The sequence below is a fragment of the Ruditapes philippinarum genome, unplaced genomic scaffold (genome assembly GCF_026571515.1).
Source record: "Ruditapes philippinarum isolate M1 unplaced genomic scaffold, ASM2657151v2 ctg12363_1_1_1_1, whole genome shotgun sequence".
Lineage (NCBI taxonomy): Eukaryota > Metazoa > Mollusca > Bivalvia > Venerida > Veneridae > Ruditapes > Ruditapes philippinarum.
This window is the reverse complement of record NW_026861547.1, coordinates 1-12,509: the sequence shown is the minus strand read 5'-3', so window position 1 is coordinate 12,509 and position 12,509 is coordinate 1. Positions and strand designations below refer to the sequence as shown.

General features: G+C 30.7%; 1 protein-coding gene across 1 annotated transcript; it reads left to right on the top strand.

The window, feature by feature from the left end:
* Positions 1-8,345: 8,345 nt before the first annotated feature.
* Positions 8,346-10,465, top strand: LOC132716062 (four-domain proteases inhibitor-like). Its single transcript, XM_060699212.1, has 4 exons — positions 8,346-8,504; positions 9,191-9,289; positions 9,814-9,972; positions 10,309-10,465. Exons 1-4 carry the CDS (start codon positions 8,471-8,473, stop codon positions 10,398-10,400), a joined length of 384 nt encoding a protein of 127 aa, XP_060555195.1. The 5' UTR covers positions 8,346-8,470; the 3' UTR covers positions 10,401-10,465.
* The last annotated feature ends 2,044 nt before the right edge of the window (positions 10,466-12,509 follow it).

Here is a 12,509-nt window from a genome sequence, read left to right as displayed (position 1 = left end):
GGATTATTTCTAATAATAACGACAATTTAATCGTAGATTTAAATACCACGTTAATGACTCTTTATCTACTACTAAGCATATTTGTGTTTGAAATTGATCTGTTATTATTTTGTAGACCTAGTTAATGGTATTATTCTTAAATAGCTTACTTATAAAACTATTTGTAATTTCAACCCAATCTTAACACAAACTGTGGTTTCTCAACACTTGAAAATGTCCGAATTAAGAGATTTGCCGACAAGTATTTTCATTCGACATTATCATAGCTATATTTAAGATACGTTTTGCACATGTATTTTTGTATGCGAAAATATAATCCATTTAAAGGTAGTCCTTTTAATAATGTTATATATTCAATCCCCTCGCTGTTTTATTCTTAACAAATCATTCTGAAGTAAAAATATGTGTTTGTTTGTTTATTAGGTGCAAAACATTACTGTCATATGATAACCTATGAAGAGCTTTGGCAGGTTGAATGGCTCTATATAATCGGTTTTTAGCATAGATACATGTATATAGATTTATTTAAGAAAAAAGAAAAAGAAAATGAACGCTTATTCCATTGTTGTCTTTGTTATTAGCGACATGACATTGAGAGACATTTATAAAATGTCACAGATTTAAAACAAGCACATACGTAAAATATATCAAATATTAATTAATAATGAAAGTAATCAGTAAAATATTATCACAGGTTCCTAATAAAACATATTGAAACAAAGAAGATTTTAGTCTGACTTGCGCTTTAGGATGAAAAATGGACAGTTAAATTATACTATTGGAATGCATTAAAAGTATACACATGATACCGAATATTGAATTCAAATTTTTATAAAAGTTGACCTTAAAAAGTTGTTTTTGACAGCATCTGTCAACATTCATGGTTGTGAAAACTGGTTATTGAAGATGGTAACTCATTCCAGAATCTAAAACCAACATAAGCAAAGGAATTTTACCCATAAATTTGACTTTTAGAACTGCAAAAAATTTTTTCACACGAAACGTAATATTGTGACTGTGTATATCTTTTGTGGGAATGAAACGCTCATCCTCGTAATCGGGGACTGAGCCTGCTACTTCTTTCACACTTAAGTCACGATAACTTGATCAACTCGTTTGGACACAGGTTACCAATTTAAAGACCTAGATTTTTCATAAACAATATAAGTTATTGGGCCAAAGTTCAGGACAAATTTTATCAGCTAATAATAAGTTACCTGTAACGTATCCACCCAAATCATATTTAAACCATGATACCAAAAGGAACATAGATGTATAATCAAAATGACACTAAATAAGTGACATAAAAAAGCAATTTTTCAATATGTTGTGTGAGATATTTTATGTTAGATATGCAAAAATGTTTACCTTGAATAACTGAGAATGCCGTTGGATCACAAGATAAACTTTGAGCCAGTGTGGCACCAAGATAACTGACTGATGAAGATTTGTCAATGACCAGGCTATAACGAGATACATTCAAGTTTGGCTTTAATTACAGTTTGGAATAAGAGCCCGGTTTTACTTTTATATAAGTAAAATGTAATTAAACGAGTTATTTTCAGCCAGCTATTTATTAACAGTCTACATTTCCTCATTTTAAAAAGATCAACATCATTTTTACCAGCAGACATAATACCAGAATCATATGCATAAAGCAAAGGTTATATTGAACAACAACTGAGGTATCATTTACATAAATTAAAAACAAGAGATCCACATATCGAGCCTTGAAGAACAAAACAAGAAGTATATCAGCAAAATGAAAACGTATCTGAAACATTAACAAGTAAAGTACGACTTGAGCCACCTCAAGGTGTAGTAACCAATACCTAACTTTTTAATCTACGTTAAACTATGCTCTACAGTATCAAATGCATTTTGAAGATCCAAAACGATCACACTGACAAGGTTGTATTGATCAATTTGAAACCAGATAAAATATGTCAATGAACAAGTCAAGTATCAGTTCAAGAAACCTTGCCTAAAACCAGACTGAAACTTTTACACTAGGCGATAGTTGCCAAGTTCAGTTTATCAATTATATAAAAAAGAGGACAACTCGGACTGACCAGGTAATCATGATTAATAACATAGGAAACGGAACCAGCTATAATGGGAGCACTGTACCCGACAAAACGAGACTGTTAATCGTATAGATGAGTGGCATTTTAGAAATTTAATCGTTCAAATACTGTAAAACTTTGTTCTCAGAAGCAATTACAAAAAGAAAACAATCAGGAAGAACTCCTTTAAATAGATGAAAAAAGAACACATTTTCCCCCAAAACAAGGGTAGGTAGTTTTGATGATATATTTACTTAAAATTATTGACTTTTACAGCAACATTTCATGTTTCGAACGAAAGTTCATTATTTATTTTGGCATTCTTTGAAAGCAATCTAAGATTTTTAACCAATAGGCGATGGTAACAATGCACACAATCGTTTATATACGGTTATATAACATGTCAAGAATGTTTTTTATACGTAATATTGAAAGTTTTTATATTAATAAAAAAAAGAAATTATTTCATAAATTAATTTGATATGAACTATAAGACTAACAAGGAAGGGAGGCATTCAGTGAACGCATTCCCCGACAGGACCATCGAAAAAGAACCCAGCAGGAAACCAAACTGGACAGAGTGAACGGGCAAAAAAACGGAAGGAATGCCACCACATACCATTCAAAAAAAGAAATTCATAGAAACCTACAAGATAACCAAAACCTCGCTTATAGTTTAAAGGAACGTAACGATTATCCAATGAAAAGCTACGTTACAAACTGTTATATCTTTAAAGCAAAAGGAGAAACCATCCAATCATTAATTACAATACATGATTACAGAAAAAGCTTGAAAAGATACAGAGTTTGTGATATAATTAAGAACTCGCATTTCATGAACAAAAAATAGATTACGATATATTTTTCGGTCTAACATATTCTTATTGTAAAAGAAGAAAATTTCATACTGATTCTGAGGCACGTGATATAAATCCGTTTTGTCTTAGATTACAATTTCTATAAAAACGTTTATGATACAAAGTTCACTAATTACATTTGACAACTTAACATGAGCTATACACTATATTATTACTGGTAACCTACAATATTGTAATTTCATTTCCTCTCCAGTAATTTGCAAACATAGAAGAATATTGATAAACAATGTTTATTAGTAGCAAATAACCCTGGGCCACTGACTTTTTGCGATTAAAGACTTGTCAATAAAAGGTGGCCAAATTATGATATATGGGCTTTCCTTTATAGAAACTTGCGAATATTGATAACATCTTTCCTGCAGACGTAAAAGATAATGATGTTCAGTGCTTAGAGTTTTTGAACATTTTTAAACATATTGTTGTCGCTATTCTAAAAAAGGTTTAAATTTAATTTATGCCTGGAAATTATACATTATAACAATATCACATTTTTAATTGAAACCGGTCCCATTGTGAGTGAGTTTCTGGAATTCCTTCTCTGGTTAATAAGTTCTTCTTCTTTTTGCCGTAAAGTTCTATTTGTAAGAAAGTTCTAGCTTAATAATATAATTATTATAGCCAGAGTTAAAATGATGTAACGAAACGCACAAATTCCACCGTTTTATGTTTAATACTTAATATAATTTATTTCTTAAGATGTCAAGTCCATGTGCGATATAATTTTTCTGAATTTAGAATACAGTCTGCTTTTGTTTCTTGTGCAATCAGAGAGGTCATTTTAAATAAAATTTGAAAACAAAATCCTATAAAATGTTTTGTATGAAACAAATGACTTGTTATAAGTAATATTAGGTTTCTGCGTAGGAATGAAACTTGATATCAATAAGGAATGAAACTTAATATCAATAGGAATGGGGCACCCTTGCTAAAACACAGATCCGGGTTGACTTACTGGGTTGCATATGTGGTTGTGGTTCTCTGGCCATTCTCACCATACATTGATATCCAAGAAATTATTTCCGTTGCAAATTCAAACACAGCATTCCTTTGTCGTCATCGTCGTCTTTGCTTATACAATTCGGCCTGAAAATTTAAATTAAGATCTTATACTAAAACATCAATATCCGGAGCAATTTTTACCATATTTGGTACAATAAAGGCAAACGAATTCAAAACGGTTTAACCGCTCAATTTTCACGTTATTATTTTCATAGCACTGCAAACAGATTGGGGCAAAATGAAAATGGCTTAGAAGATAGATTAAGGATTTTAAAGATACTTCTTGAACTTATTTCTTTAAATCATTTTCCGTCCTCTGTTCCTCTGCCAATAGTTGATAGCTGAGACCAGTAATGTCGTTAATTGTTTCAATTAGCGTAAGGGGCATTTTTCAAGGCGGTATAACTTCACCAATTATGTTCAGTCTTTTTTAATTTGATTAAGGAACATTAAATTTTATTTGAGAAAATTTAGGAATGGATGGTAAAAAACATTTTGAAATCAAATATCATTGTAATTTGGCTTATTAATTGCAGATGACGCGGCGGGGCCGTTATCTGTTTTGAATCTGTTCAATAGTTTACAAAGAAATTCCCTTAATAGTTTTAGGAAAAATATTGTAACGAATGGGCTATTAATTGATACTAAGCCTTAGATTGTTGTTGTTTCAGGAGAATATAATTTTATAAATGGGGGGATCAAATATAGAAGAGTTGGTGGAAAACGTCAATTTTTTTAGGAAATAATTTTGTTCTCTAGCAGCAGTTCATTCAAACCAGCGACCAACATACTCAAAAGTAAAGCACTAAAGGCTTTGAGCTCATTATTAAATGTAACAAGAGATAAGCAAGTTCCCTTTGATAGTATGTTTAACCTGATTGATGCATATGTTCAACCAATTCTAAATTATAGTTGTGAGGTGTGAGGTAACGTGCCATCGGAAAACTTGAAAATCGTGCACAGGAAGTTCTGTAAAGTTTTGTAAATGGTGGATTACTGCGAAAATGTCAACAAAACCACTTTTATTGTTTGCAGCAGAAGGCCGATTCCCATTATACATTTCACGACATACATGTAAAAATTGTTAAATATTTTATAAAACTATATCCAAATAAAACAATCAATTGTATATTAAATTATATAGTATATTGTCAAAATCTAATACTATAAATTGGTTGTCTAAAATCAAAGCACTCTTGCAAAATGTTGGATTCAATGATGTGTGGATATATCCAGAATCAGTAAAGATAAAGATATTCATACCTGTCTTACATGGTCGTTTAAAATGTATTTTTAGCACACATTGGCATTCTAGTGTACATATTTGTTCTTCTTTGTTCTTGTATATAGTCTGATTTTATTGACCTGTCATTTATGAATACATCATAGGACTCATTTAAATATTCGATCCCACTTCGGTTTGGTTCGTGTAGTTTACGAGAATTAATGTGGAGTATATTAGTCATGGATTGAAAGTCACGCCAGTTTAATGTGAAGGTTTTCGTAAATTCACAATAGGACAGTCGGTAAAGAGAATGCCTGATAATTGAGAGGTCTGTGGTTCGATCCTTACTGTTGCCATTGTTTTAGTACTACTTTCTTTTATTTTTGGCTGTAAATATTTCAATGGAACAGATTTGTAGTGTGTTTTTTGCGGCATTGGAAAAGACATTTTATTGATTTTAATCGGTTTTAATTTTAAACATGAATTCTTAAAAAACAAGTTATTTAAAAAGAGTATATACATAACAAAATTAAGTAAAACATAATAAAAAAACGAACAACATAAAAATATCATAAAAATTATATAGATTCAATAATGTTGAAAGTATTAATAAGAAAAAAACATGGACCAACGAGGCCTCGAAATTAAAACACGTGTGGTACTTAGATTATAAACTCGTGATTTACCCTATTGCGCTATAGCTATGAGTACACTTAGTTTAGAGATACAAATTAAATTAAATTCCATCGTACAGCGTACATCTCACGGAACTTACCGAACATCTACCGAAGATTAATATACTGTGTGCATCAACCGTGTAATCAGTATGTAATTGACAGGTTAATAAAACCAAACAATAAACATATTAAAACCGATTTTAGCAGATAAACATGTTAGAAAATGTTGACTTTATAAAATTAAGAAATAGTTTTGCTAAACTCAGATTATCATCTCACAATTTATTCATAGAAACAGGTTGAGTTAATTATATTGATATAAATGTGATTTTCATGAAAATCGTTAGTCCTTTATTTATCTAACGGTGTTTTGCCATTGTGCTCTGTAGTGATCACATATTTAAAATGAACATGCAGATTAAACCTTAATGCGACATAATTGATAACAAGGCCAATTATATATAAACGGCGGGCTTATTAAAACTTCAAAAGACGTCGCCGATGTGCGCCTTCTATTTAAAAAATGAAACATAACGGAACGAAGAATAAATGCATGTGATAATCTGCCAGTGACCCGCAGAGAAAACTTTTTGATGACAGATAGATAGATAGATATAATTTATTGACGTATACATATTTGTACATAGTCATAATACAAAACACGTAATACATAAATCATAAGTCATGGTACGATCATAATGAAAACAAACATTGTTAAACAAAAGTATATATGGAGAATGTTCTTAAATCCATATTTAAACAATACAAAGTTGGCATTACTCTTATTAAAAAGTTGCAAAAATGACTTTCATATATTTAAGCAGATTTAAATAGTTATGTAGATTTATAGTTATTTATAGTTAGTATACAGATATTGTGTATGTTTCTTGATATGTGTATGTTTCTTGATATGTGTATGTTTCTTGATATGTAAAACAGGTACAATTGATAAAGTATAAATGTATTAAAGATACACTAAAGTGATATAAATTACATAAGTTGACTTTGTGTTTTTCATATTAACAAGGTAAACTTTATCATACAAGTTAGGTACTGTATCTTCCTTATACACAATCATTCCTTTTGCTTCTTGATTGTACCTGGATTGATATCAAATGTGTAAACAAACTTTTATTTCGTATGAATGTAAATGTAATATGTTGATCTTGTGTTTTGTTTCGACAAGATCAAGATATTATTATTGACAAGAATCCCTCACTTATTTTTGATGAAATATCTTTTGAGAGTTAAGTATACAGTATAGATGCAATTGCGTGTATTCATAGTAGATATTTTTCATGTAATGGGTTGAGTTGTTATACTATATATTGCATGATATTATCAAATGCATTTATAATTTAGCCTAAATGTGCTTAGAGAATAGAGTTTCGGTTTTCATTTTGTGCAATGTGAAATTTCACATGAGTATATGTTACATTTTCCTCGAAATTAACATTTTATGCGGTACAGTATGATATAATTCGATTGAAAGAACCGTAGATATCTTGTTCTAAAATATCTGAAAAAATTTCTCATAGTAAAATTAAAGTTATATCCAAGTGGAATTTGGTAAGAATATCTGATGTCATACTTATTAGGAAGACATTTAATTATTTGCAACCTTTTCCGCTGTTTAAATTGTTTTGTACATTTATGCTATATACTGTCTTGCCATATTAAAATGCATTGTATATCCTCATGGGCTATAATTGTAGCCTTATGGAATATTGAAAATAAACTTATCAAACTTATCAAACTTATTTAATATGTAGTGAATCAACGATTAAAATTACATGATAAATACCATACTGTCGCTTTTTAATGAGCAAAATTATCATGCGCATACTGGTAAAAATAGTCTTTAAATGGTAATATTAATAAGGTCATATCGACGCTTAGTAGCAAAGATGATGTATTTCGCAATCCAATTAATTCGGATTTATTTTTTGACTTCAAAAGCTGCAAAAATTTAAACATACTCGGCCTTCTGTAAAATATGGCTTAATGAACTCCCTACGTAATGCAGTATAACAATTGCAAATGATAATAAAATGAAACCACATTGACACCACATGTATGATTTATGGGTGCTGTGTCTCTTTTACACTTTACGAAAATTTACACTGTCGAAATAGACTGATTAAATGTAGTTGATTTGCTTTAGTAAATGTATTATAATTCACTTGAAATACTATAATTCTATTGTACAAATGATAATTTCAGATACTAAATTTAGCTAGTTAAAGGGTGTCCCGTTCTCCTGCGGAACCGATTTACTAGCGAAACGTACACAGTTGAATAACATACGTGACTGTGACTGCACGAAATACGAAACTGTATGCTTGATGGTTAAACCATTGAGTTTCATCTTGATAGTTCAAAAACTGCTAACTTGAATAGTCCATTTAATAAATACAACAGCTCATGATCAAAGGTCAATCAAATCGTAATTTTTTCAACAAATTGTACTCACAACCTGTTTTTTTTATCTCGCCTTCACTATGTAACAATAGTCGGCTGACATTAAGGAGTTCCAACATTAATCTTATACATGCAGGTCAATGTGAATGATAAGACATCATAAAAGTTCACTTTACACCAGACAAGACACGTAACAACAAAAGAATGAAACTTCTTATTCTAGCCTGCTTTTTACAAGGTTTGTCAATATTTCATTTTTTGTAGATATTTTAGCTTGATTAGCGTGGCGGAAATATATAATTTACAAACAATTATCTAAAAAATAATAGAATAAGTAATGATTTATGATAGCCGTACAAACTGGCAGTAATGAAAAGTAACATAACATTGTCATATACAGTATAGTAAAGATATAAAAGATTTTTTTTATTACATGAATTAAATATTTTTGCCATAAGTATTTCAAACATTGATAAGCAATTAGAACAAATACCATTTGGAAATTTTTATATGTATTGAAAAAAACGTTGATAAAATTTTAAGTGATTAAGTATGAAAATTTATATGATATATTAAAAATGTCTTCAATCATCTGCTTTATATAAATATGTAACATCATGCATCTGAATATTTACTAACAACATACATATAGTTATTTCGTGGTTTCTAGTATGATACTAGATATTATCAAATAGTATAATGGTTTTGCATATCTCCTGTTTTAGAGCAATTCTCTCTGAAATAAAGACTCATATTTCGAGTTATACAGTACGTTTCAAGTGTGCCAGTGAACGTTATAAAATGATGCCTGTTTTTTAACTTAGGAACATTAAATCATCTAAAATTGCTTCCTTTGTTTGTTGTTTATTATAACAGTTGTAATATTATATTATATTATTTATTTAAAATTTATTTATCAACCAGGATGTTTGGGAGCTGCTCTTGTAGAGAAGAGAGCCATGTGTGCGGACATCTGTCCTGCTGTCTACTCCCCGGTATGTGGCTCGAACGGAAAGACCTTTTGTAAGATATCACAAATATTTTTTACACATACAGCAATCTAAGGATTTGATATATAGTTATGATAAAAACTGAAGCTTTAAATATAGAAAATATACAGAGAAGTTATGTCAACAAGACGCGATAATAGCAATTCGAAAGTCTTTTGAGAAGAATTTTGAATCAGATACAATGTATTGAATTTTAAACTTTCAGACGTGTATTTCATAATTATATTAGTGTTCTGTGTTATTTTTGTGTTCTTCAGAAAACCATGTGATAAACCTACTAGTTATTAAAATCCAGTTTCTTTTAGGGGTCGGACTATATTGTGTTTATCTATTCAGTTATCTGCTAACATTAAGGCGATGTTTTTTGTTGTTGATGTTGTTTTTTTTTTCCAGATAACCCAGATAACTTGAAACAAATGTCGTCATTAAATTAAGTCGGAAATTTTCTAATCTGTCTTTGTATTTTTTATTGCTGGGGAATCTTTTTCGTGTATCTAAAATGTTGGCTTATGAAATAAGAATTAATATACCTTGCAGCAAATCGATGTGAACTGAATGCTGCCACATGTCACGACAGTACGATAACCTATGTTAGTGACGGCAGATGTGGATCTTCACACGCCATCAGCATTTGTCCCCAGCTAGCTTGTATACGTGTTTACGACCCTGTTTGTGGTTCAGACGGAAAAACATACAGTAAGTTTTCAAAGTCGTGTTATCATGATTATATATGATATCTTTTGTCGTGTCCACTTTTATCGACGATTATATCAAGCTAATCAATAATGTATGCCGTTATTCAATAAGGCAGTTTTCTTTCGTGGCTGAACTGTAAATGTTGATGAAAATGCATACTTAATTTAGTGTTAATTTAAACAATATACGTATTCGCAGTAAAGTACAATCTATATGTTATATATATTAAATGTCGAAAGCTAACAAGCGCCAGTTAGGGATTCATTGCATTTTTGAGAACAACAAAGACGTTGCCGTCATCTATCTGACACCTTAACATCAATGTTTATTTTATAGGTAACTCATGCACCCTAAAGGTGACTCACTGTCATGGAGACGTAACAGTTGCGCATCACGGTTCCTGTTCCGGAGATCTTGTTGTCAGTTAAATATACAATTTCAGTGTAGAACAATTGAATTCAATAAAGGCGCCACAAAAAAAAAAAAACAAAAACAAAAAAAAAACGTGTTATTTTTTTTTATAAAATTTCAAGTCATATGATTAACAAACTAGGTAACGGAACAAAATCAAATAACTTCATAACCAATGGCAATTTTCAAATATGGCCTTATGTATAGTTAAAATATTTTTGTTTTTTTCGAATGTAACAACAATATGTTGAATAATAATAAAAGACATAGAATAATTTGCTATTCAAATCAGAACATCGTAACTCCCGTAACTCCCGTAAGACTTATAATTGTTCTTTGACCATTTTGCAGATACACGAATCATGGTATGGGATTTTAAAGCAGACAGTATAAATAGGAAAACAAATGATTTAAACATAGATGCTAGAAATTACATTAATATATCTTTGATTTATACCGAGTCTTAACCATTAATTCTCGTTCTTGGTGATCTCTTCAACGAGGAACAATATATCAGGTCTCATGGCGTCTCTTTCAATTTCGTCTCGTTTACGAACATTGTCCACTTCAAATTTCTCAGCGTGCAGACTTGAATAATAATTAACTGAATCATAAAATTATTTCGCCATTAATGGAAATGTAGTTTCAAATATGACAAAAATCAAAACCTTTCACTAATTTATTGAATTACAGGCAACCGATTGCTAAAAAAGAAATGTCATATCAAAAGGAATGCAGAAAATAATGCTTAATTGAGACTTCCTAAAAACGCAATAATTTTCTGGTCGTCATGTAGAACTTTACGTTAATAAGTTTATGCTTGTGCAAAACATTATTTATTATTACATATTGGCTATACAGTGTAACACTTTCACATGTTAAAGACGCAATCAGTTCTATGAGATTTGCATTTACAAGCAGTCTTGTTACGATGAACAATAGTCCTATAACATAAGACGTTTCCGTTCATACTATACGTACACTCCAACGTCTTATCGACTTCTTCATAAGTTCCTTTAGCAAAATGCGCAGCGATTTTGAAGCGCTATATAAACCGTCGTAATTTACTACAAAAACAATATTTTGAGTAAACAGATATACAGACAGTAAATTTAAACATTTTTGCATCAATGTGCAGCAAAAAAATAAATGACTCACCTTCGTATGTAAATAAATCCAATCCAATTTCAAATCACACAAATTTCAGCCTGCCTGCTGTCCATTTCCTCCACTTCTCGGAACAGTAACAACCGAGGGCGCCCGAATCGATATAATTAAAATTCATTTTGACGAAAAAAATTTTACAGCAGAAAGATTAGTGATCGAGGCAATCCTCAGTCACTATCAAAAAAAATATTTTTTTGGGAATGATATGAAGTATTAGGATATTTTCTGTTACTTTTCTTAGTTTAAAAATATTATCACCGTTTATTATATATATAAGTAGATATGTATACACACAGATATACATACACTCAACTCCATTGTATACAGTATATAGTTGTATGAATATAATCGATTAAAGTGCAAGGACACCTCACCGTATCATCAAACTTGTTGATTTGTAAATTACATTTCCAAAAATGCTTTGAATCACCTTTCAGCCACAAAATATTGCTGACGATTTTTTTTCTAAAGTATTTTCTTGAGATAGATTCCTTCACGAAGAATAACACTAATGTTTCTTAACTCTTTAGATGAACCTTTTAAAATGTTAACCCCGCAAGAGCCTACAAACTTAATACAATAATGGTCCTTTTTGTCCTTTATACATGTAAATAAAACAAAAGAAAAAGTAAGAATCCCTAAAGAAAGTCCAACACGGCAAAATTGAAAATGTTGCGGGCTTGGCCTGATTGTGCATGTTCATGGACGGTACTGTCAAGTGCAAACTACTGACGGATAACATGGCGGATCATGGGCTTGCCACTGGTTCTTGTTGCTGGATCGTGTAGGAGTTGCGTTCATTGAACGCCGCCTTTCCTTTTTGATCTTGTTTATCATATTTTGTTCACAGAAGATTGGCCGTGCCAGTTTTTTTAATCATATATGGCATTAGATCCTCTGTTTCTGATTTGCTTAGCGCAGGCGGTGTACAGTAAAAAAATTCAAATCAGGTTCTTTTT

Excerpts from the sequence above, each read along its gene's own strand:
- LOC132716062 (XM_060699212.1), top strand. The coding sequence starts at position 8,471 with ATGAAACTTCTTATTCTAGCCTGCTTTTTACAAG. Across the intron at positions 8,505-9,190 it reads TCTAGCCTGCTTTTTACAAG|GATGTTTGGGAGCTGCTCTT; the intron begins GTTTGTCAATAT and ends TTTATCAACCAG. Across the intron at positions 9,290-9,813 it reads CTCGAACGGAAAGACCTTTT|CAAATCGATGTGAACTGAAT; the intron begins GTAAGATATCAC and ends TATACCTTGCAG.